At 40.7% G+C, this 26634-nt stretch overlaps 1 protein-coding gene across 1 annotated transcript in view; it reads right to left on the bottom strand.

The window, feature by feature from the left end:
- Positions 1-2064: 2064 nt before the first annotated feature.
- Positions 2065-26634, bottom strand: part of CDH5 (cadherin 5) — a 53921-nt gene continuing 29351 nt past the window's right edge. The window contains exons 2-12 of the mRNA XM_048816790.2: positions 25029-25224; positions 19043-19331; positions 18835-18951; positions 14858-15025; positions 14196-14383; positions 10964-11217; positions 10086-10228; positions 7852-7976; positions 6387-6495; positions 5856-6101; positions 2065-4732 (exon numbers count right to left, since the gene is read on the bottom strand). Coding sequence (XP_048672747.1) covers positions 4239-4732; positions 5856-6101; positions 6387-6495; positions 7852-7976; positions 10086-10228; positions 10964-11217; positions 14196-14383; positions 14858-15025; positions 18835-18951; positions 19043-19331; positions 25029-25211 — 2316 coding nt within the window. The 5' untranslated portion in view covers positions 25212-25224 and the 3' untranslated portion in view covers positions 2065-4238. The remainder of the gene's footprint in view (positions 4733-5855; positions 6102-6386; positions 6496-7851; positions 7977-10085; positions 10229-10963; positions 11218-14195; positions 14384-14857; positions 15026-18834; positions 18952-19042; positions 19332-25028; positions 25225-26634) is intronic.

Below are 26634 nucleotides of genomic sequence, written 5' to 3' on the forward strand. Positions count from 1 at the left end.
ATTAAATGCATTAGTCCCCTGGCATGACCTTTTATTACATAAAAATAATACAATAAAAATTCATGATCGACTAAGAATAAAAGTCAAATGTACGTTTTAATTAAATGAATAACACTTAAAATATTTGGTGAAAGCAAAATTATCGCAGGTATTTAATTGATCTTTCTTTGGAAAAATGCATTTCATTGTAACTTAATTGACATATGTATTGCACTTTTAATGCAATGCGGCTAAATTTGTGTAATCTGAAACTTTTATATTATTCTGCTTCTGACAATTAGCTCTGAAAGAACTGATAGTTTTCATTTGATTTATATTTGTGTAAATACCAACAGTCTGGGCAAGTCTCTTTAAAAAAGTTTTGGCATGATCTTTCTTTGAGAGCGAACATAGAAAAAAGGTGATAAAGGACTGTTGTCTAAAACACGGAATGTAAAGGTCTTTAGAGTGTGAGACTTAAGTATTCACAGATGGTTGGTTGCAATTTATAGTGCAATTTAAAAGTTACTACTAATTTCTGCAAACACAGCTTTCTCTGCTGAGTCAGTCCTTCCCTTTCTGCCATGACTGTCTACTCATCTGTTGTGTGCTAGCCCTTAAATCCAGGGTTATGGGCAATATGGGGAAATGACTATCTGTTGTTTTTGTACAGTGTGAGGCACCCCTGCTTATCTAAAGTGATCATCAAGTTGGGCCATTTCCAGCAGCAGCAAGGACCAACCAGTGGCCCACCTTGATTATCATGCACATTGTGTAGAGAGTTGTCACTTTGGATGGGCTATTACCAGCAGGAGAGTGAGTTTGTGTGTGGGGGGGTGGAGGGTGAGAAAACCTGGATTTGTGCTGGAAATGGCCCAACTTGATGATCACTTTAGATAAGCTATTACCAGCAGGACAGTGGGGTGGGAGGAGGTATTGTTTTATGATCTCTGTGTGTATATAAAGTCTGCTGCAGTTTCCACGGTATGCATCTGATGAAGTGAGCTGTAGCTCACGAAAGCTCATGCTCAAATAAACTGGTTAGTCTCTAAGGTGCCACAAGTACTCCTTTTTCTTTTTGTTAATTACACTGAAAATGTCCTCCATTTGGTCATCTAAAATTGCTCAGTGCATTCCGTGATACATTTGATAACTGAGGATGGAACTGTTCTAGTGGTAGCTAATGGGGTAGTTCAAACAATAGAAGATTGTATTTTAAGGTGGGAAGGTCCTGATCCCTGTGCTCCATCCTGCAGGTGTGGGATTTAGCTGATACTATACCAGTGTTCTCTGTATATTTATATCGCCCTCTAGAACCACATTGATTCTGTAGCCAAACTTTCAAAAGATCTCCACACCCTCCATTGGGCCAGATTTTCAAAACAACTCCACACACTGAGCTCTCTTGAAAATCTGGCCCCACATGACAAGAAAATTGGTATGTTGCACAGCTCTGATTTGCCTGGAAAAGGGTCTCCGTGAAATCAGACATCTGAGAGGGGAAGATTCTGTGGGAGAAGGTCTTAGAGCAGGGGTTCCCAAGTTTCATTGCACTGCGACCCCCTTCTGACAACAAAAGTTACTACATGACCCCAGGAGGGGGGGACTGAAGCCTGAGCCCACCCCATCCCTGCCTCCCTGCATGGAGGGCCAAAGCCCCACTGACCTGGGGTGGGGGCAAAGCCAAAGCCCAAGGGCTTCAGCCCTAGGCAGGGGACCTGTAATCTCAGTCCCACTGCCCAAGGCAGAAGCCTGCAGGCTTTGGCCCAAGTCAGTAGGGCTTGGGCTTTGGCTTTGGCTTCCGGCCCCAGCAAGTCTAGCCAGCCCTGGCGACCCCATTAAAACGGGGTCGCGACCCACAGTTTGAGAACCACTGTCTTACAGTATAGCTTCCCAAGTACATGAAAAAAATCATTTTTACACAGAGGTCCTCCATGAACCCATGTCTATCATTCTATGGGTTTGACTTCCTTTCCCCTTCGCTAACAGATTCCAGCATTCTGCTGACTGAATTCACTGCAGCAAGTTCACCCAAAAGCCTATTGTCTTATGCATGCAGCTTATTAATTCACAGAGAAATAACACTACATTTGAATTTGGCTTTTATGTAAGTAAAAAGAAAACAAGTATAGCAATATTAAAAGAAAATATCCAGTGCAAACACCTTTGATGTATAGTACAGATCAGTACAGTGTTCCTTAGAATAATGTTATAATGCAGACTGCAAAAAACCCCACAGTGATTATAGGAAATGTTATCTGGATGTTGTTTACAGAAGACTCTTTAGCTATGGCACTGAATAATTTTATAGCTAACATTTCCTGTTGAATAGCAACACCTTATTATACATAAAAATCTTAAAACATAAGTATTAATAACACAATCTTTATAATACAATCTTGCATTGAGGACTGGATTTGCAAATTAATGATTAAGTGAACAAACACAAATTTTAAAAAAAGTACATTTATAAAGGGCCTGATCCAACCACCAATGGGAAGATTCCCAATGGGTTTGGATCAGGCCCGTATATGGAAAGTGTACTATAATTTGAATAATTGATGATAGTGTCCTACTAAATATTGTGTAGTGTATTTCGAAAAGAGGAGTGAAGTACTAATACGGAGACCACCCTGCAGATTTAATACCCTTGCTATTAAATCTTTGCTGAAAAAGGATACTGGGTTTTGTGCATCAGCTATGGGTGACTTAGTGAAATGCAAATCAGTGAAATTCCGCCACACTGGTTTAAAAGAGAAGACTTTAGTATTTGGATTAGCAACTATAATATAAACTCCAATCTTAAACCAAGAGATCAGCTAAACTAATTCCTACCGATCCTGCAAAACTGGGTATTTCATTGGCAGGACCCTGCTCCCATTAAAATTAATGGGAGTCTTACATCAGTGGGAGCAGGAGCCAGCCCATTGTCATCACTTGCCTAGATCCTGAAAACCATACATGTTTGTTTGACTAGATGCACCGTGCGCACTGGATTTCAGCTGAACAGGATGACTCCCCGCTGTGCATGAAGTTAAATATGCGCATGTGTCTTTGCAGGATCAGGGATGCAGTGGTGGTGGCATCCAAAACCTTGCTTATGTTCATGCCTTGGTCTTTCAGACAGACAGTAGAATACACAGATACAATACTTTCCTAGGTGGAAAATACCCATTTTACAGTACCTGTTTAAAAACAACATTCACAGTAATGAGACCCTTGACTTTTTTTTTTTCCCTGAAATAGTTAAATTTCTTCAACAATATTAAAAAAGAAAACTCCTAGAAAAACCAACACCTGCTTAGCCTGTAATATGTGTGACTTGATTGTTGCAATCCAGTGAGACCTACAGTTCTGGAGCCTTAACATTCCACCTGATCTGCAGGTTTCCTGCCTGGCAGGATATAGTACATTGAATAGCACCAAGATCTTAGTTAAGAAAGGAAAATCTTTTTTTCTGAGGATAAAGAGATTTTAATACTCCAGGACTGTGCCAGAAATCCCCACAGGCAAGCTTTTCAAAAATGACCAATTAAAACCACTCTGGTGGTCTTTTAAAAATCCCAAAGAGTTCTACTATCTTCCTGCAGTAGCCATTTTTGGAGTGGAAAGGTAACTAGTGAATTGGGAAGAAGGGAGAAATCATGAATCTCTTTGAACATAATGGAAGCATATTTAGTATTAAATGATGATCCTCCCCTTTACTGTGTAAGCAAAGGCATGAATTATCCATGCAAGATGGTACAGGAGGCAAGGCGGATTTGAGAGGGAGGTGGCTACAGGTGCCTCCATTATATGTTCCTTCCCAGAGCTGCTAGACTCCTCTGTTCTTAATTTTGCATTGATAAAAGGGGATGTGACCACATGGAATGGGGAAGAAATCAGGGCCATGCTGCTGTAGGCATCAGCATATATATGGAAAACTTTCACAGGTGCTGGGCAGTAATGACACAAACGACATGCTTTGTGGAGCCTACCTGTGGGTCATAGAGAACTAGTGTCAATGGAGGAGTCAGTGTGCTAGCTGAGCCGCCCATGCTGCGGGAATGGGACAAGAACAATATCATTAATTTTTAAAAATGGATTTCGTTGTAATTTTTTAACCCAAAATGCGTTGAGTTTTTGGTGTCTAGAATCATAGTTACATCCTGCACTGCTTGTGTAAAGATCTGCTGATCCTCCTTTTGCATACTAGTTGCATCTTGGCTTTTCTATCTGTCTCTAGAGGGGGAAAAAAACTAAACACAGTTGATTTGAACTTAATACACAAAGTCTTCATCTGGCTCCAATCCATAAAGCTCAGCTAACATTTTAAATCTTGGACCCCAGTCATTTAGAAAGTCATAGTCAATATCTGAATCTGAGGATCCTGACTCCAAAGAGCTAAGAGATTCTGCAATGGACTCAGCACCTTCATAGCCATAAATGTGAAGGGTGTCATATGGCAGCAAATCCCCATCATTGTCAGCTTCATCCTTCTTCACCTCAATCATAATTGCCATTTCCCCAGTGCCAGAATTTCCATTTCCTGTTGGTTTCTGGACCTGTGCATACAGGCAGGGCCTAGTCTCCAGGTTCATGCCATTCTTGCGGACAGAGTTGAGCACAGACACGTCGTAGCTGGTGGTGTCCATTTCACCACCACCTTCTTCATCGTAGGTGACAAGCTGCTCATGAATCTCTGCCACATTCTTCCTGAGTACAGTCAGCTCTTTCTTGTGCCTCTTTCTCAGAATGATTAACAATGTGATTACTGTAGAGAAAACATATCCCAGCAGTTGTAAATAAAGGCAAATATAGAGAATTAGAGTAAACCAAACTCAGTGTAGTTAAAATTGAACATAATCTGAAGTTTTTTCAGGAAAAATGCCATTACATTCAAAAAAGAATGTATCTAAAACATTCCTAAAGTAGGTCTGATGTGTTGACAAAAGGGGCCCGTTTTTGCATTCTGTCAATCTGCTTTAGTGTTGATCTCTTCATCTCCTTAGAACTTTGTTTTTACAGCACCAGACTGTTAGTCCTGGAACCTGAAGTCCTGTAGTCATGAACACAGAACAGACAACAGCAGTGCAAGCTTTCCCTATGCTGCCCTGTCAATATGCCTGAGCCCTGCCCTGGAGGGTATATCTCTAGCAGAGAGACCATAGTTCATCCTCCATAATCAGCTGGCATTTGACCTCTTTTTTGCTGAGGCTGACTTATGGGTGTGGTGTCGTGATGTGGACATTTGTCCACCAGGAACTGTGTTTGGACCATCCAATCATTTAACATCTAGGCTATCAAACAATACTCACTTTCACCCTTACCAGTCCATGTTAAACTCAAACTGATGACCTAAAGTTGAACAGCTCCATCACCCAGCCAATCCCCACATGTCAGCCAGTTCATGTTAAGCACTATATTAATATTTTTTTAACATTATGCATTCTTATGTCACCCAAGTTACAATCCTGGATACCAGCTTTTCATTCACAATACTGCAATATCCATACATCAAGTACAGCAGCCTATTGTTGCACTATTAATGGGTTATGCAATATCATTTCTATTGGTGTCTTATTGCATTGTTGTGCCCATATGAATTCAGCCTTTTGAGATAGGGGCCCTGTTATTTCTCTGGCTCAGATCTCATGTACAGTTACACTATGCCTAATGGTGCTAAATAATATTAATGGTGAAATTACAACTGCTCCTTAGTTACAATAAGACAACTATTCTAATAGGCCAAAAAGAAAGTAAATGCAAGAGTTTACTGAATGTGACTGACTCTCTTAAAATGTTCTTTTTGATCCTGGAAAAGCACACAACTTCAGGTACTTCAATTAGAAAGAACATGTCAAGAGCAGAGTATGCTTGAAATATCAGATATTTACCAAGGATTGTGAGGATGCAGATAAAAATTGCCACCAACGCCTGAATGCTAACTCCAACTTGCTTAGCTGCTTCTTCGCAAAAAGTGAATTCTCCTTTCTCATCACACTTGCAGACACTGATGGAAAGTGTGTTTGTGCTGCTTAGCTCAGGTGTGCCACTGTCTGAGATGATGACAGGTAGGTAGTGGATTTTTGCCCGCTCACGGTTAAACTGTCCATATTTGACGGTGACATTAGCTGTGTTCTCTGGAAAAGGTAATGACATCTAATTAAGTGATAATGTCAGCCTCCTGACTTTCTTTATAGATTACCAATCATCTGGCACAATCCCCTGAGGCTAACTGAGCCTTTAAGGAACCCCGCAAATAGTTGGGTGGGCACGAACAACTCTTTATCTGCTGAAAAAACCTTAACTTGTTTATAAATAACAATAGCCCACTTGGACCCATCACAGATTATCTCTAGTTTTCACCTCCTGTTTCCTGGTGCCTCTTTTGCTATATGCTGAAATCTACTGAGGGGATACACTACCGTGATTGTCAACCAATGTGAAGTTGCTATCTTCTGTGGTCAGGGAATATTTGAAGTTAACGCCAGGCAACATTTCATCCTTGTCAGTAGCTGAAATCCTGATTATTACCTATAAAGATTCCAAAGTTCATAAATTTCAGGTATGCAGTGAACACAGTCGTAAAATCACTCCTTATGTAACGCAATAGCTTGTGCTGGGCCTTTCATGGACCATCTGCAGTAAGAGGTTGTGTGAAGCTGCATCACTCCAGAGGGGCCCCCAGAGAGGCGCAGTGCCTCCTGGGGCCTCCTATCCTTTGCAGTGCAATAGGAGTAATTTGATTATAGCCCTCTTCAAAGGGCTGCTTCCTTCCCCCGTTGCATGACTAGTCAGATCCACTGGCTGGTGTGGACGGAGAGTCAGAAAGATGGGTTTGCCTATTTCCTGCTTACGTACTTTTTATGGAGAGAAACTGGTGCAGAGCCTCTATACTCCCCCACAGTAGCAGGTGCTAAAAGCCAGGTAGCGTCAATCCTGCCACACACAAAGGAAAGGGATTCTCTCTCCTACTCTGCGGTGTGGCTGTGTTATGGCTTGTAATTAACCATAAAGAGAAAAAACTAATGTTCATTTAAATATCTTTAGGTGGAGTTTTTCTAAAGTGCCTAATGGATTTAGAACACTAATAACAGTGAATGTCTAAGACTTCTGCTCCTAAATTCCTTGCTTGCTTTTGAAGTCTCCCCCAAATACCGAAAACACACAATACAGCTACTGCATGTATGGCAGATGAATAATCTATATGACATCAATAAATGATATACCAAAAGTATTTCAAAATCAAGTTAAAGATCAAATACTACCCCTGGGTTTGTACACACAGCTCCCATCAAATGGTAGAATCTGGCTCAAAAACTGTAAATTAATGAATATAAATAAAAAAAAAACTTACATGTAAAAGCTGCAGCTTGAGGAACCCATGACACCTAAAAATACCAACTCTATTTGTTGGCGCACAAATTGGGCGCTGATGAAATTTGCAGTCTTAATATTTACTCATGTTTTCGCCTGCCTATGTTACATAGCTCAGGTTTTGCATGTATGAATATTAGGTAGATGCAAATGAATTGCTGGTAATAACTGCCACCTTGTCGGGTTAACTGAACTGGAATGGCTAATGTGCATGCATACTGCCGACCTTCTGCTCGATGGGAGGGAGAGGGACTGAGGAGATGGATGCTGTGTGTGTGTGTGTGTGAAGCGATAGGTCTGTATTATAGCAGCAAAAAGACCGAAGTAGAAAAGTCCTGAGGGCTGACAGCTCGGAAATCAATGCAGTCATGGAGTAGCCACTGGAAGCACATGCAGATCAGTATTTAGGATTAGCAAACAGGATAACTCTTATCAAAAGAGTTGTGGTTTAACTTGTGGTTGAAGGTATATGGTTAAGTATAAATGGAAACAACCCTCTCATGTATTACCTACCTTTCCTGGTGCAGCATTTTCACACACTTTGGGCTCATAAGGATGAGCAAATTCTGGAGCATTGTCATTTTGATCAAGAACCTGGATATAAACTTGTGTATGTGATTCTATGTCAGACAGTCTATCTGAAATGATAAACATAAAATAGTGGGTTTCAGAGTAACAGCCGTGTTAGTCTGTATTCGCAAAAAGAAAAGGAGTATTTGTGGCACCTTAGAGACTAACCAATTTATTTGAGCATGAGCTTTCGTGAGCTACAGCTCACTTCATCGGATGCATCCGATGAAGTGAGCTGTAGCTCACGAAAGCTCATGCTCAAATAAATTGGTTAGTCTCTAAGGTGCCACAAGTACTCCTTTTCTTTTTATAAAATAATGGATGATTTATCATTCAGTTGTCTGCAGACTGAGCCCCATACAGAATTCTTGTCCTGTGCTTTGCATCATTCATGGAACTTCTTCATAATGAGCAAGAATAGTACAGTATATCACACTTTGATGAATTTATGCTCATCCTACTTATTAGATGTGAATTTAGGCCCAGATTTGTTCCGACACAGGGTTGAATGGGATGAGGGGGAGCTGGTTACGGCTCCCTGATTTACTGTGCTGGACTCTGTGTAGGTTGTAACTACCTAGGGGCTGCTCTAAACTATGCCAGCTGTCTATAACCCGAAAGGAATGTATGCCAGTTGAAGATTGCCAAAGTGTAACAAGGAGGCTATTCTCCTTCCCACTTGCTCCTTGGCTCTTATGGCAGGACTTAAATGTTGAAGGGTCTGGCCTGGGAAGTGGTTACAATGGCTCTACATATGGATGTGAGGGGAATTTTGCTCTCTTTGTACTGTGGGAGTATAATCAGGCAAGATGCTTTTTCTATGACTTATGTTAGAGATCCAGGCATAAAGGTTAGTGGTTTCAAGTGATTCATTGCATTTGTACTGAAGGCTAAGTATTAAATCTGGTTTCTGGATTCTAGAGGGAGAAGACTTGCTGAGCAACCTTGAATCTAAAACATACATTGTATTTTACAGAATCTATACTTCACCTTTTAATGCTGACCAAGCAGTGTTCTTGAGTATCATTAAAGTGCCATATTGAAAGTTACATTCACTAAATCCAGTAGAACGTAGATAATGTGGATTTTTTCCTCCCCGTACCCTTCAGTTTTACTAGTACTTTGAACTAAGAGGAAATTATTAGAGGTGAAATTGCCTCTGATGGAGAAGTGGGACAAGGCCACTTTAGAGTGATGCTATGCAGGGTTGCTGCTGTCCCAGCAGCTGTGTAGTGGGATTCTGCCATCTTGCATGCTTTGGAGGTTGAGCTCTGTGCCCTTCCTGCAATAAGTAGGTGTGAATGACAATGATGTGGCAGGCTCTGGGGATGCCTCTGGACAAATCCATTTACCTGAACATCCTGGGGAACAGTTGCTATTCCAGACTGCTTGTTGAGTGTCAGCCATGCACTGGCTCAAAAGTATATCTAGCTCAGCGGTTCTCAAACTGGGGTTGGGACCCCAAAATGGGTCGTAACCCTGTTTCAATGGGGTCGCCAGCGCTGGTGTTACACTTGCTGGGGCCCAGGACTGAAGCCAAAGCCTAAGCCCCACCGCCCGGGGCTGAAGCTGAAGCTCCAGGGCTTCAACCCTGGGCAGCGGGGCTCAAACTTCAGCCATGGGTGGCAGGGCTCAGGTTACAGGACCCCTGCCTGGGCTGAAGCTCTTGGGCTTTGACTTTGCACTCCCCACCCGGGGTGGCGGGGATGGGGCTTTAGCGTTGGTCCCTCCAGCTGGGGTGGAGGGGCTTGGGCAGACTCGGGCTTCGGTCCTCCCTCCTGGGGTCATGTAGCAATTTTTATTGTCAGAAGGGGGTCGCAGTGCAATGATGTTTGAGAACCCTTGACTAGCTTAAAGAAACAAGGTATATTCTGGTTAATGAGCTGAGTGAATTTGCATATTAATAACAGGTCAAATTCTGAAAAAAGCATACTCTGCTCACTTGCTGAAGTACACATTTGTTGGATTTGAACGTTTGCAATGCAAAATCATTCTAAAGCAAACATAGACACTTTGATCAAAGGGGTGCATTAGCTTGTGTCAAATGTTTACAGGTTTTTTTTTTGGTTTGGCTTTTTTTCCCCTCTTTTAAACAATGATCATTCAGAAGAAATATACTGATTCTCCCTCCCCCCCCCCTCCCCACACAATGAAACCGGTTTCTAGTTGACACTTACTGTCTGCCATGATTTCTTGGGCTGCCACGGTTAGGTTATGCCAGGCACTGGCTTCTCTGTCCAGAGGCTTTGAGATGAAGATATCTCCACTATTGGATATTTTGACATAGTCCCCACTAGGGCTGGATCTTCGGAGGGTATATCTGTGTTTTATTTAAGAAGGATAATCCTCAACAAAACAAGAATAGTAACTGTGTGTAGCATTTCAGTGATTCATAGCAGAAGGTCTGGAAGTTGTTCAAAATTATATGATAAACTGCAGATCTGATCATTTGCATTTACCATGCGCTTTGCTAACCATTCTCCTCTCGGACTAACATTTTAAACAGCTTCAAACACGTGGCAGAGAAATATTTTCTTCTCTTCCAGCCCTCCTCACCAGATAGAATTTCCCCCCAAAATTACCTGGGCCAGAGTAGAGTAATTAGCCCAATATATCTTACGTCAGCTAGAAAATTTTCCCAAATTTGTTATGTAGATTTATTTATTTATTACTCCTTTGCTGATTTTAAATTAGTTCACTCTGTTTTAATTTTGGAGACTATACATGTCAAGGCAGTAGTTGCAATATAAAAAATTGCAACAATAATTGTACAAAAACATAAAGTAAGACCTACAGAATTGTGCATTTTCACTTGTCTGCTAATCTGCATAGGCATAATGCGCATGTGCTATCATAGTGACTGTATGTGGTAATTGCAAGTGCCCAGGCACTTAACTTTTGTGCAGTTATTGCGTGTGTGTGACTGCACATGCAGATTATGCATTTTTGCATACACAGTTCTGAAAGTTTGGCCAACTTCCTTTAAATTCTCAACATTTTAAAGATATAACATTGTCATTTGCTGGGAACTGATGTAGTATCCAGCATCATTTACCTAATTTTCCGTTTTGCTGCATCAGGATCTACTGCCAAAACTGTGCCAAGTGGGTTTTTTGGGAGGTAGTTTTCTTTTATTTTATAAACATAGGATGGCTGAGAGAAGATGGGAGGCTCGTCAACATCAAGAATTTCAATGGTAATGGCTGCAATGCTCTTCGGCCCACCAGACTTGAAGAAACGCATATTAACTGTTGGATCAGTTGCTTCAATGTCAAACTTGTACTCTTTTATTTTTTCATAGTCCAATGGCTAAATGAAAAGAGAAACATTCTCAGTCAGTAATAAAAATGCTATATATGCAAACTAAAGCACTGTACTGCAATGTGTGATTTGGAAATGCTAGTATGTTGTAACGGAACTAGATTATTAGGGAATCATTTATTCAGTGAATTTCTCCCATTTTATGTGTATTTATTACTTGAGCAGCTTGACTTTTTTCACAAATCTAGTCTTTATTCAAAATTCAGCACATAATTCTCAGTCTGTACTTTTATGTTTACAGTTCTGTGGCTACAAGCTTCAGTCAGAGCCAGCTATCTCTGACCGTAGGCAGGATAGCTAGTCTAAGGTGATCTGAGCTAGCTCCTTTCTTGAAAGGTGAGGCTGAAATCCACATCTCTGCCCTTCCCAACTACATTTCTCCACATTCATTGAAGGCAGGAGATGGGGCTTTCTTGCCTGAGAGCCAAGACCCTTAACTGTAAACTACAGCCAGCAATCCAGCTAATAGTAAACAAACTATACCAGATTCTTATTTCATGGTAGAGGTCTGTTGGTGCCCTACCTACCAAAGAGAGGCTGGCTATGATAGGCCTCTCAGCCAAACTTGCTCACTGTGTGCAGAGTAGATTGCAGCGTTCATGCTACGTGTGAGAGCAATTGAACTCAGGAGAGTTTTGGACATTTTGCCACGAGTTTGGAGTGGTGCAATATTATCAGTGCTTTAATGCAGCCAGAAATGCCTGGAAGTAGGCATGTCCAAGAGAAAACAATTTAATCTACAATGAAATAAGAATCTGGTATAGTGTTTCTTTTTTGGGGGTGTGTGTGGGAGGGGGGCGGGCAGAATTCCTTTTCTGTATCCTATCAGCACCATACCTTCGAGTGCTGTCTTGTTTGCTTTTTTTAAAAGCTGCATATTTAGGGCAGTAGGAATGCTGCAAATTTCATCTCATGCCTTGCTGTAACTTGAACTCTCTAAGGCTATAAAGTGTGTATATTCAGGATTCCTACTGCAAAGCTTGGATCTGACCTAAACGTTGGAGAGAGATTTCACAGCCTGCACAGGACTCAAGAAAATAAAACAACATCTCCAAACAGCTGTGAATGTTGAGATGCTCATAATCTCTGAGTTGGTATTCTGTCCGAAGCATTCAAAAGCCATGTAACAAGTCATCAGAATCATGAGATTTTGAGAAGTAAAAAAATGTGGGTATATTTCTTTGTCTTCTCATTTTGTTTTTAGGGTTCACATTTTCTTTTTTTCCCTTTTTCAACCATAAATGCTAGAAACCTATTTTTTTAATGAAATCTGAGATTCTCCTGCAATCACATTACTGTAAGAGCTGAGGCTTTAAGAAAAACACCAACCATCCCTAATTTTGAAGGTTGAGTCCATCTCTACCTTGTAGATAGTGTAGGTGTAGACAGCAGTGTTTGAGATACCCAGTATTCCTCATATAATACACTAATCTGAAACATGCTAATTAAATAGTGATAAAGGTGTTAAACTTATGACTGGACATAGTGGCAGAGACAATGGCCTTGAAACTGTTACATAAGCATTGACGTTTTGCCTTAGAGGACAGTGCAAACTTCTCTGAGACAAAAACATGGGGACAAATTCATTCTTCTGGAAACTCCACCGATTCCAGTGAAATCGCACCATGGATGACTCTTGTCCATTATGAACTTCAAACAATGAACTGAGCCTTTAAGTAGTCCAAGTCCCGACTCCCCTTTTCTCCCACCCCCACCTTCTTCCAGATCATGTGCTCGAGCAGGTGAGGAAGAGTCATGCCTGCTTTGTAATATAAGCAGCAGCATTTTCCCCACAGTGGGAGAGGCCTGCAGGGAGGAGGAGATGCTTGGAGACCTGGGGAAGAGCAGCAGTTTGGTGGAGGTGTGTTGGGAACTGCGGTACTAGCGGCTGTGCCTTTAAGGGCTGAGCTTCCCAGATAGCATTTGGGTGGGGCTTTGTGAAGCTCTTGTTAAACTCAGCCAATTAGAAACAGACTCAGAATAAATCACAATAAATCTTGCAAGCACTCGCCACTTTCAGAACTGTGGGATCACTGAACACCACAGAAAGAGGCCATGGAGGAGGCCTAGTGACGAGGCCAATGTTACCAGCTCTTATGATTTTTATGAAGTCTTTGTGTTTAAGACCCTGATGCTGGAATAGAGGGATCTGAGAATCTCAGCTTCATTTAAAAAAAAAAAAATTCTAGTCCTGTTGACGACAAAGAAAAGCTTGAAAACATGAAGTGTGTATATATAGTCAAACAGCTCAGGAACCAGGAAGCAAATAAAAACAGAACCGAATTTATAATATAAAGTAGTATCATGATTTTTGGGGGGGTGGAGTCATGATTTTTGAATTCTTGGGGTTGGTAGTGCTGAAGCTAATGATGAAATATCCCTGATACCAGTGACGCAGGTTTGGGAGCTTGAGGGCAGGGTTTTGGGGAAGGCCCAGGCTCGTGGAGCCCCTACCACAGTACCTGGAGGTAGTGTGAAAACCCTCCTGTTTGCAGGGGAAAGGGTGGGAAAGGCAGTGAAGACTCCGGGAGGACAAAGTGCTATAAAACTTAAAGAAGGGAGAGGTAAAGAGATTAACTAGAAGAGTTTGAATTTTTCACTTCATTTGGACTTTGACCCCAGAAGGGGGTCAGGAAAGTCAAAGCATTAAAATTACTGGCCCACCAAGCTATCCAAATACCTAAGGACAGGGGAAACTAAGACACCAAGCTGAGGGGAATCTGAGGTGTGCAATCTGGCATCTGATCAGGTAAGTCTCCATTATACACTGTGTGGGAAAATGAGTTTTTTATCCTACTAATAATACCGAATCAATGCACTTAATATGTATGTTACCTTGAAACTAAAAAAAAAAAAAAAAAAAATTGGATTTTTCTGTTCCATATTGTTTTTAGAGTATAGCTTGCCTAGATATCAATTGTCAACACGACAAACAACACATTTTTCTTTGTCACTAGGAATTGTACCTTCTTTGGCTTAATTATTCCTTCGTTGGTGAATGCATTTGGTATAATTTCAAAGGTATCTCTATAGTGTCCTCTGACAAAATTATACTTTGTGTTTCTGTTTTGTGGCTCATCAATGTCTTCTACTTTCAATCTGCCGACTTCACTTCCTACTCGAATGTTTTCAGGGACTTTAAAGTGGAACGATTCTGTTTTAAAACAAAACAAAACAAAATTTAAAAACCACAGCCCCCTAAACACCACACATTCAAGTGAGAATTCTGTTAATCAATTGTTCATCTCAATTTATTTTTAGTAACAAGAACATAATTTCACAGAGAATACTGAGATTTTGTCCCTGCAGACAAAGTAAGTTTTTAATTTTAAAAACTGCATTGATGCTCAAAAATGTCAAGATACCACTGAATGGATTTATTCTGCCCAGGATGTGCATCACAGCTTAATTGCAAAATTCAGGGCCTTTAATCAAACTTAAGCATACAGTGCTGGGTGGGGGGTGGGAAATGAGGAATCGGGAAGGGAGGAAGTTCTAATCATTTCAAGAGATATTTTAGCAATTTTTATAAAGAAATAAATCTTGATTGGATAAACTCTGATGAAACCATTTGTTTTAATCATGCCTGTTCGTGCCTTTCAAACAAAAAATCACTCTCACAACTTACGCTGTTTAAATGTTGGGAAGTTGTCATTGATGTCGGATAAAGTAATGATGACTGTAGCAGTGCTGGAATCCCCACCGTGAAGCCCTGGAGAATCTTTTGCTTTAACAACAATTTCGTATGTAGACTGAGTCTCTCTGTCTAAATCAGCTGTGGCTGTAGAAATCACTCCTTTAAAAAAACACATTAAAAAGGATCAGTTTGTGATGTTACACCCCATGTTCCTCATAGAAGTATTGTTATGAGATGAATATGGCCAGGGCCGTCCCTAGCAATTCTGGGGCCCTACGCAGCCCCGCCCCCAGGGAAAGGGGTGTGGGGGAGGGGAGGAGCAGGGGGCAGGCCCCAGGCCTCTGCGGAGGGTGGGGCTGTGTTGGTGGGTAGGGGGGAACCACTCACCGGCGGTGTGGCTGGGGCTTGGTTGCTGCACTTCCCGCTGCCGGTGAGTGCAGGCCCAGCCTTACTGCAGTCCTCAGGGGGCTGGGGCTGGGGCTGGGGCAGAGCAGGGACAGGAAAAGGCGGGGCTGGGGCGGGGCGGGAAAAGCTGGAGCAGCACACAGCTGCGCAGGGCACCAGGAAATGTGGTGCCCCAAATTTCCTGGTGCCCTATGCAGCTGCCTACTTTGCGTATGGGTAAGGACGGCCCTGAATATGGCACAACTAAGATATGTTTTATGCAAGATGGGTCATGTGAGGTTTATTGGAAAGGTTATGACTTACTGAATGTGATAATCCAGTTTGTATGAATGTATCATTTCTGTGTCTGAAGTTAGAAATATTGACTATGTAATAATTACAACTGTGTTTTCACCTGGGGAATGCCCACCAGACAGTATGCAAACAGCCTGGATGGGCCATTAGGAAGGACAATGAGACTTTTAAGATGCTACTCTAGCCTCCTTCCTGAGAAGTTTCCTGGGAGGCTGCTTTAACCCTGCAGGGTCAGGTGATCATGTCACCTAGTTCTGGACATCATTTTGGACTTCTGGTATTTTTCCATTAGAAGAGGTGGGGATCAAACTAGGAAACAAAGGATTCCTGCGATGTGTAAGTCCTATTTAAGGCTGGGGAATGAGTTAATCTTGGCTCGTCTCCACTGCCTCTCTCCCCAAGAAGGAAGACTGCTGAAAACACCTGAAGAAACAAAGGAACTAAACTGCGAGGGTGGGTGGGACAGCAGCTGAGCCCAGGTGAGAAAGGTCAGCCTGTGAAGGGTATATGAGGAGATTTAAGCTGAAAGCAGTGCAGTTTACCTTCAAGAAACTCTACAACCTGCATAAAACAACATTTAGTGTGAGAAATTATTATTTGTAGTTAATTTCTTTAATGCATTAAGCCTAGTTGGCACACTTTGTTTTATTTGCTCAGTAATCTGCTTTAATGTTTTCTATCCCTGATAATCACTTAAAATCTACCTTTTTGAAGTTGTTAAACTTTTATCTTTTTGTTTATTCTAAAACCTGGTTTGTGTGATTCATAACTAGGGGATGGGGGAGAACGAATTTCATGAGCTTACGCTGTATAGATCTCCATACAGTGGAAGACCATATAATTTTGGGTTTATACTCCAGAAGGTGTGTGCACTGGAGTGCTGGGCAATTCCCCGAGCTGAGTCTTTCCACACACTGCTGATTGCAGATTCTGTGTGGTTCTACAGCTGGGTGTGTCCCAACTGGGGTGTGTGTGTGTGCGCGTGTGCAGCGGGACAGGGTGAGGGAGCCTTGGCTGGTGGGCTCACTGGGACCCCAATATATCAGGTGGCCAAAGTGGGGGGTCCAACCTGTCACATTTATTCTAGCATTTTTCACTTCTTGGCAATCTTCTGTTAGATGTCCCCGCGTGTACTTCTGCTGTTGGCTCTAAGTAGCGTTTTGGCTATTGCTTCTAATGCTGTGGTTAGAAATCCGATTTCTAAATGATGGGATGTTTTGTATATCTCCATACACTATTTTGCATTTTTGAATATTTTGATTACAAAGCCACAAACACTGGCTAAATAGTATTCTCCTATTATAGATATCCTTTGTAGAGGTACTGCAGCTGGAAAAAGTAATGGATCCTTGCACAGCGTACTGCTGGGAATAACATTACTGGTTTAAACATGTACATCTAATAGCCGGGTTTATTATATGATGAATGAATTGGGAAACGCTCAGGTATTTGGGAGTAAGGGTAAAGCCCTTTAAAGTGTGTACATGTACTCTGTAGAAGCAATATTTTATGTACATCTGGATATAATCAGGCTCATGCGCTGCCCCCTATTTCTACTTAGCATGGGAATAATCTGAGGTGTGGCTGGACACAGAAAACATTGGCAGATCAAGCACGTTAACGTGTAACAATAGCTCCACAAAGGTCCTCGAGGGCTTGCAGAGCAAGATCTCCATGAACTTATTGGAGAAGTCAAGTTCAGTGCTATGCTGCATGCATGTACATCCAGCCAAACTATGGTGCCATGGCTTTGTACGTGAATGCATCTAATGTAACAATGGAAGTCATGTGGCATTCAACAAATGATGCAGCCTTTTTCTCTAGTGGAGATCAGTTGACTGTGGGTGGTGGAAAAAATGAGTGCTGTATGCTATCTCAAAAGGTGTCTGGAAAAGCTGTCAGACTTCCTTTTTAATTAATCTATAGACACAACCTCAGCTTGAAGCTGCTATTTATATGCATAAAGATTCTGGGAAATGGTAAAATTCATTTACATATTTCAAATGTATTTCTATAGTTTGAATATTTATAGGAACCCTCCTGCTGTACTATATCATCAAAAAGGTGACCATTGCACTTATTGGAAAAATTAGTGAATCTATGCCTTGTAATTGGTATGAAGACGGTGGGAGCTAACTCTCTGCCCCATATAGCAAACAGCATGATGGTAGACCTAAAATAGAGGTAAACACAGTATTTATAAAAGTTAACTACAATCCTGAGTGGTTTTACAAATCTCCAGTAAGGCAGACAATGACTAACTCAATTGTCAGTGCTTAAGGGCCAAATCAACTGCTGGAAGTCTACCTGTTATCCCCCCAATGAGATGCATAAACTGGATTAGTTAGGTTCAGGGGTCCCAGGACAAAGACACTTGGACACAGATGAAAGGATTGCCTCTCTATGAGCTCTTCAGGGGGAGACAATGAAAATCAGACTGAGATGGGGGCAGAGGCTGGAGAGGTGCAGACACTTGTCCTGGGACAAACTTGCACATTTAGGCAAGTAAAGATTTACGGGAGATAACAAAAGCCTATATGCATACTGTGTTAACCTTTTCCCTCTCTGTTATGTTCCTATGGATACATTATTAATACTTTTGTTTTGAAGAGGCTGTTCTCTGTCACTGCATTTACCAGCTGGTCACAGCTGCCAAAGGGAAATCTGTAGCAGAGGACTCCTGGGTGGCAAACAGGGATACTGTGACATGAGGACCCCGTCTAAAAGTGGGGTTATTTGTGGGATTCCACCCTGAGAGAAATACAGGCATGAGCCTGTCACTTAGTGATGCCCATGGAGAGATTGAATGAAGGGTCTAGGATACAGCCACCCCTTGCCCTATAACAGGTTTAAGAATTTCAGTGATGTACAGTGTTTCTGTGCTATCTTGTTCTTATTCCTGGTGAGTGGCATGAATGAGCTCACTCAGAACAGAAGTTGTTGGCTAAATTCAGCTCAATTCAGCCTTGAGCTATACTGCCTTCGCTGCACCTGCCTTCACCGGGGAAAACGCACCCCTTTACCTCCCCCCCCCAGCAGTTAGCACACAAATGTCTTTTGGTTTTTCAGTTCACTTTTACATTCCTAAATTATACAGACATTGACACTTTGTCACTGTACCAGAACAAAACCTCTCTGTAAATACATACATTCTTGCTGATAACTAAACTTCCAACTCCTTCTCCCACTTGGCTAGAATGATAAAGGCTTAAACGTGTGACATTTTGTAACGTATATGGTAAAAGTCGAAAAATGTGTGTCATGCCTACCAGATTCATCAACTGTGAAATAGCGCTCTCCTTGAATAACTTGGTATATAACTGTGGCATGACCTGCAACTGTTGGGTCATCAGCATCCACTGCTGTCACTTTGGTGACTGAAGTTCCTAGAGAAGGAATTATCAAATGATACATTTTACTAAAAATCCCCTCTGTTAAACAGAAACATAAGGAGAAATGAGTAGTCAAAGAACTTACCTACTGGTGACATTTCTGGGACAGAACCATTGAATGCTTTTTGTACAAACACAGGAACATTATCATTAACATCATAGACTTTGATGATAAATGTGGATGGTGGCTCCAGTTCCTTGTTGGTTGTTCTGTCAATACAGTGAGCTGTCAGATTATACTCTGATTTCTTTTCTCGGTCCAGCCTCTCAAATGCATACACATCTCCGGTGTCTTCACGGACTTTAAAGATGCTGTTGGCATACTCCCCCTCAAGAACATACATAGCATTCTTCTTCCTTGCACTTGATGTGATCTAGAAAGCATAGTTGAGGGAGTTAAAAGTGAGTTTTAAAATCTGAAAACAGAACACTTTCAGCCTGGAGGTGGACATAATATTCACACAGATAAATTCAGCAACTAGCTAAAGCCATTACTTTAGTTCATCTATAAATAATTTGCAATTGCTGGTTTGCACAAATCAAGTATAAATTAGGGAATTCCTGCCTCATTTTCCCCTTTGAAGGATGGGCAGTTATCCAATTTACAATCAGAAAGGCGAGATTTATATACACCCAGAAGTGCACCACCAAACTTTACAGTTGGGTTTTTGAGGCCATTTGATGCCTATATCGCTTTTCCACTATCACTTCTTCCTAGCTACTCTTTTTATAAGTTCAATCCAGCTATTAGCAATATACATTGTCCCACTAAAAATGGCCTGAATTTTCAGACCTAAATGCGGAGACGGAAACGCTCACCAGTTTTGTTTTTCCAATAATGTTGTCTTATCCCAAGTCTTTCAAAAGTGACTAATGACTTTCTGATTTCCAGAAAGTGCCTAGGACCCACCCTCTGAAAGTTTGGCCCTCTTTTTAATAAGGTTTCCTAAGCTATCATCCGAAATCACTAGTTAATTTTGAAGATCTAGGCTTAAGTTTCTTGGTTTTAATGCCATTTTTGTAAACCTTACCCAAATGTTGAACCAGAGCAAGTATGTGACATTTCAACTGACAAAATAAATGGACTTGATGAACAGTTGAGGATTTTTATAATTTCTGTAATGGAAATATTATGCAAACACTCAACTTCGGATTGCTATGATCATTAGGCACGTGTTCCACTTATCACAGATTTTGGATCATGGGGTCAAATCCTGACCCCAGTGAAGTCAATAGCAAAACGCCCAAATGGGTCAGGATTTCATCCATGGAATCCAGGGCCCCTTGGAGTGGTGGATCATCTGTCACATCCTGGTATTAATAATGTATTATTTCTTCTACTGCTATTTGGGTTATAGTAGTAACCTCAATGTGCTAGGCGCTTTCAAAGCATGTAATAAGATTTAGTAGTTTACAATTTAAGAAGATGAATAACATAAGAAGGATGGAGGAAAAGGGGAAAAAATATATGATCAACTTTTTAAAAATAATTGAATCCACTCCCCCTACTGGTTCTGTGCATTATTATTAATCTGGAGGTAACTTTATGATTCTTCTATTTCCACATTTTATCTCCCAATTTCTGTCAGAAGATTTAAACCACTTAAAATAACACTTATTATACAATGATATATGTACTCGATATATTAGCACTCTGATTCCATTTATTGCAGTTGGATACTCGCTGGCAGTCCTTATAATTAACCAAGAATTTCCAGTCCTACATCTCTGATGTTATCAGAGGTTGCATTTGCTTTTATGTTTAGCATTTCTGCTTTAGCTTGCTGATGGTCAGGCTATTGCTGTTTAAACAGTTTTTTGTTTACACCTTCCCTTTTTGTAGTATGTCATGGAATTCTTCTTCCTTTGGTCCCCATTTTACGTCACGTTTTTTGTGGCTCCCTGATCCTGTGGCTGCTGAGGGGTGACTTAGAACTCCTAAGATGCAATTTAGGGCAGCTTGAACTCTGCTGGCTCACAGTGACCTCCAGAGGTCATTCCGGCAGCCAAGGCTTCTCAGGTTGTTGGGATGCCCCAGCACATCCCCTGCACCAGGGACCTTACTGATGTGACCCAGAGCCTTTACACCAGCTCTGCACCATTCATATATTTCCTTAGTGAAGAGAGATGCTTATGATGGCTTTAAAACTATTCCGATTTTAAAAAAAACAACCCTTCAATAAGTAGATTCTATGCAGGTATTTGTATATTTCAACACGTTCCTTCAAAGTTAATTTTGTGATTGAGTTTGTGGGAAGAAAGTTCTCTTCATTGAAGGGCTTCCTAACTTCGTAAAGTGGTCTTAGGCCTAGGTGCTATGATTTTGATATGAAAGTCTAGCTAAAGAGGGAGAGAGATTGTAAATTTTGGTGGGTTTAACACTTTTCATTAGCTTTTACTTTTCTCACTGGTAGAATCTGCCCTGATAGATCATGGTCCGATTAGTGGAAAAAGCTTATTAGATTGGCTAGTTCATCCCCTCAGGGAGTCGTGCCAGATTGTTCCCTACAGCAGTCTTCTTTTAAATGTGTCAGAAAAATTCATATTGTTGTGGGTGTTGTCTAGCTCCCAAGCAGATGCCTGAATATTATTTCTTCATGGGATAAGTGCTTCTCCACTGACTTTTTTTGCTTTGGATCAGCCCTTTCCCCTTGCAATGCTCCAAGGAAGTGCCCTCCTTGATATGTTTTCAGATGACTGATAAGACAGTCTCACAGAATTTTGGCTAGCATCCCATTACTGTGTCCATTCCTACTCTAACTGAGCTACAAAGAATAGAAGATTCTCTGCTTTACAGTATGAATTCTTTTCTTCTTCTACTTGGTGATGTAAATTTTCCATTCCACTGTCGTCCTATTAGCACATGGGGAAAAAAAACTTCCACCACATATTAAAGGTAGGAGCATACTCTTTGCCTTCTCTCATAATCTCTGTTTTACTGATTGAATGTAAAGCACAGGGACTTCCAAAATTGCCTTTGCTACAATTGTGGGGATGAACCTACAGGGAAAGCATCCCAGGTCATAAAAAATAAAATCAAACTGTATGAGCATATTCCTACTACTGTCACTCAATTTTACATGCCTGCTGCTGTGGCCTTTATTTAAAGACTTAAGTGTTCAGTCCAATGCACTGAATGCAGACTTTGGAAAAGTAATCAAAAGCATTCCACTGCTGGAAGACCACAGAGCACCATACAAAGTGAATTATTCTCTTATTTAGGACAGCACCAGGAATAGAGGTGTTCTCCTCAATCTCCTATTGAATTGGTCTGAAATGAAACAGAAATGCCCTGTGTTATCTGAGAATACCCTATGGCCTCTTTCTGTCTCTCGCTCTCTGCCAGTAAACAGCACTGATCCAGAAAAGTCTGTTTCATTTTACCAAGCCAGGCTGACAGATGCTGATTGTCGTACATGGGAAGAAAACGTACAGCTGCATTTATCAGAAAAGTGTCAAACTTGTTCAGATTGAAGGACTACATTTGAAGAACTTTGCCAGGGTGATGTGCAGTTAATCACAGGATTTTATGAGCAATGCCCTATAGAAAACGAGTTTGCAAGTAGGTCAAGGCTCATTTTTTTAAACAATTTTTTACTAAATTGTGATAAAACCTGAGGACTACAACATTTCCAAACACAGCCCCCCCATTTTGGTCTAATCTGAGAACTGTAGGCTTTCTTTTAAAAGAAACAAAACCAAACAAGTCAATCTCATAACTGCATCTAAGGTATTACCATAAAGTGGTAATCAAACCACTGAGTGCTGGTATAACTCTTCTGCCTTTTAAAGTCCATTGTAAACTTTTACATGAAGTCTAACGAGAGTAAATTTCAAGAGTGGTGGGCAATGGCCTAAAATCCCACCCTTTGCGTATACCTAAAGGGAGCCTTTCAAATGATGTTCACTCTTGCAGTATATAGCATGCATGTCAGGTTTAGCTGCCAAATTTTCATGGTTCTAGTTTGATGGCTCGACGAAGAAAACAAAACACAAAAATTGACAACCTGTTTGAGATTAGCCATGAACGCAGCATGCCTGGAGAATGGCTGACAGATTAGAATTGTATCCCTTTAGTATATTTAATTCATCTAGTGTTCATGAGACATTTTATATGTCATGGTGACTGATTTTTCTTATTACAGAGACTTGCAGTCAACACAGTTGTTTAATTAGAATATGCAAATTTGCCATGCACGCGGAAATAAGTTGATTGAGTACTGATAATGACACTAGTCTAAATACAGTATAATTTAGGAAGCCTGCAGATATAAGTGGTAGGACTTAAACTCTTCTGAGACTGTAAGAAGCTGAAGATCTGGTAATATATTTTTGGAAAGGTAGTTTTCCTCTGGATTTGCGGTAAAGTTGTAGATCTGACCTATGACTTTGAAATTAGGTCCTGTTAAAGAAATCCAAAAGGTAATAAGCAGAAGTATTTTGGGCCCAATACAACACAGTCTGAAATCAATGGAAAGACTCCTATTGATTTCACTGAGCTTTGAATCAGGTGCTTGGTGAGGGTAAAATCTATTAATAAACTCATTAACTTCTGCAATCTGATTTATTTACACGGACTACATCCATTCCTTAGTTGCTCTATTAGCTGTTTATAATTCATGTGTGCAGAAATAACAAATCATCAAATTAAATGAGCACACAACACAAGTTTTTGTGTTTGCATCAAATATACTCTGCGCATCTTGACTTCTGGCATAATTAAAAAAAACGTGCACAAATAAAGCATCTCATTCAAATTACTCTTCATTTTTTGATCTGCACAGATTGGTATCTACAGTTAATAATGAAATGCAGACGCATGAATCTACAATTACACATATTAAGCGTATCAGAGCTTTATTATCATTTTAAAAGTGAAGCACAAGTTCAGCAATGTCATGTGATTTTTAGGGGGCAACCGTGGAGTAATTAGAATATGCACTTCTGCTGCACAATGAACAGATTAAATCTATTTTCAGTAAAACTGGATTCTCAAAATAGACCGTGTTGCTTGTTGGTGGATCAACTGTCTCAAAATGCTCTGTAGGCTAATTTGTTTCATGACTGCCACATAAATCTATCAAAGTTGCAGATTATAGGTTGTTTTAGCAGAATTGACTTCGGAGAGTCAGAGTAGAGGGTAAATAAGATTAGCATAGTTTTGATACTTAAATTTAAATGAGTGATTTGTGTGTGTGTGTGAGAGAGAGAATTTATTAAATAGTCTTGTAAAACTATCCCTGCTTACTGCAGGCATTTATCACTAACTCCACAATTCCTAAAGCAGGTTGTAAATTGGGTTCCTAACTCTCCCTAAATAACCAGATACTAATGTACAGTCATTGGGGGATGAGAAGTAGTAATGTGTATCTAGGGAGAGAGACTGGCATGCTAAACTACCTAATCATTTCTCTATTGTCTATAGAATTATACAGTTTCTCTGGTAATCAAGTTTTGTCTCTGATACTGAACCACCCACAACCACTTCCTCATACTCACTTTCCCTGTAAAAGGAGCACAGTAGCCGAATTTATGAATATTGTAACAAAAGCACAAGTTCACTTCTCAAAACATTTATTTAGAACTTAGAAGCATGAGCCAGATCCTTCGCTGGAGTAAACTGATGTAGCTGCACTGAAGTTAACAGAGCTGGGCCAATTTACACCAGCAGAAGATATGGCCCTTAAAAGACAGAATTCTGGCCTGTGCTTCAGAAAGAAGATAAAATGGTAGCGTAATATTTAGTGCAACTAATTTACAATTCATCCCATTACATCTGTATGCCACCAAAATACTCCCCAGTTGCATGGATGCCTAACCAATCTATAAAACTGATTTGTATTTTACAAATCAGGTAACTTTATTTTTGTAACATTCTTCTTGGCTTATTATAAATCTTCAGATTGTTACCATTACCCCTATCCTGTAGTTTGGGATTAAAACCACATTACAATTCTTCTTTCTTCTATCACATCTACAATGTCAAAAAGTAACGCTGTTCATCATGCTCTTGGATGGTATTAATTCACCCTAGTTAGTAACTGCTGACTGATTGCTACATTGTTAATTACCTTTCCAACATGATGTGGTAATGGTGAATTAATCTCTTCCATGATATGCATTTGATTCCAGATCCATTCTCTTTTAAATCGTTTATGACTGTCTGGTGAAAGATTTAGTTTTGTCTTGAAATCTTCTGTGTAAGCGGAGGCTGGAGCCAAGATCAGGGAGAAAAGGAGAATAAGCGTTTTCATCTTCTTTTGCAACCTAGAAAACATTGTAAAATATGAACAGTAGGGAATATAGAACAGATTTCTTAAGCAATGATAAATTGTTGCTAGAGATGGGCAAATTTATGAAGGCTCAGAAATGGCTCTGGCTGAGCTCAACATCCAAACCTATAACCCTACAGAGCCTACCTTTTGTTCACACACTAATATAGGTCACAATTAACTCCACTGAAGTTACTGGATTTACCCTAGAGTATCAGGCCAATTCATTACAGTAGAACTAAACCTGATACATACTACTGATGGAAATTCCATTTTTTTATCTCGATAGCTTCATCACCATGTATTTTTGAAAGGTTTCTGCGACCCATTTACGGCTTATCCTGCCCTCCGTCCCCGTTTCTGTTGGCGCCGAAGTTTGGCGCCATCAGTCATTTTGAAGAAAAGATTATTTTTTTTTATGTTTGAATAGGGGGTATGTTGCGTGCTTGTGCTTTGATACATTTGATTGTTTAGAGAAAAAGGTTGAAAGAATAGTGTGTGAGAGCATGAAGATTAAAAATAAGAAAGCTTTGGTAAGGTTTAGAGCAGTGGTTCCCAAACTTGTTCCGCCGCTTGTGCAGGGAAAGCTCCTGATGGGCCAGGCCAGTTTGTTTACCTGCCACATCTGCAGGTTTGGCCAACCATGGCTCCTAGTGGTCACGGTTCGCTGCTCCAAGCCAACGGGAGCCGCTGGAAGCAGCGGCCAGTATGTCCCTCGGTTCACACCGTTTCCAGCAGCTCCCATTGGCCTGGAGCAGCGAACTGCAGCCACTGGGAGCCGCGATTCCTGAACCAATGCTATAATCCCAAGGTTTTTAAACAAGAGCCATCTCCCTCCCCCACCCATCTTTAACTGCCTTATTCTTATCTAAAAAAACCACACCCCAAGCATTTTTCCCACCATGTAGCCCTTTTACATAGGGGCTTTAATAAAAGTTAAAACCATAAGCCCTGAATAACAAACAATTTTTAAAAGTTTCCCCCTATGTTTTAGACTAAATTGGTCATTTTTTAGTAAGAACAATTTGAAGCTGCAGCAGAACCCCTGTTAGCAAAAGATTTAGTGACTGCCACATAAAAACAGCATCTGTGAGTCAGTGGATCAGAGATAAGAAGGCTGCTTCTTCCCCAAACTTTTTAACAAGTGCAAGTAAAAGTTATATTATGTCTTGTAAAGGAATGAACACTTGAAAAGACAAGCCTATATGAAGACACATCCCTTCATTTAGCACTTTTGCATATGTTTCAATAAAAAGTGAGCATGCAGAAACATCCCAGGGTTAAAAACACAGAGAACCTGTTTATAAAACTAAATTATAGTGATAAAATAGTTTCCCCCTATGTTTTAGGGAGGGAAAGCAATGGCAGCCCTAAACTATTGGTAAGAGTATCAGGTGGCCTCCCT

This window comes from Caretta caretta, chromosome 12 (assembly GCF_965140235.1).
Source record: "Caretta caretta isolate rCarCar2 chromosome 12, rCarCar1.hap1, whole genome shotgun sequence".
Classification (NCBI taxonomy): domain Eukaryota; kingdom Metazoa; phylum Chordata; order Testudines; family Cheloniidae; genus Caretta; species Caretta caretta.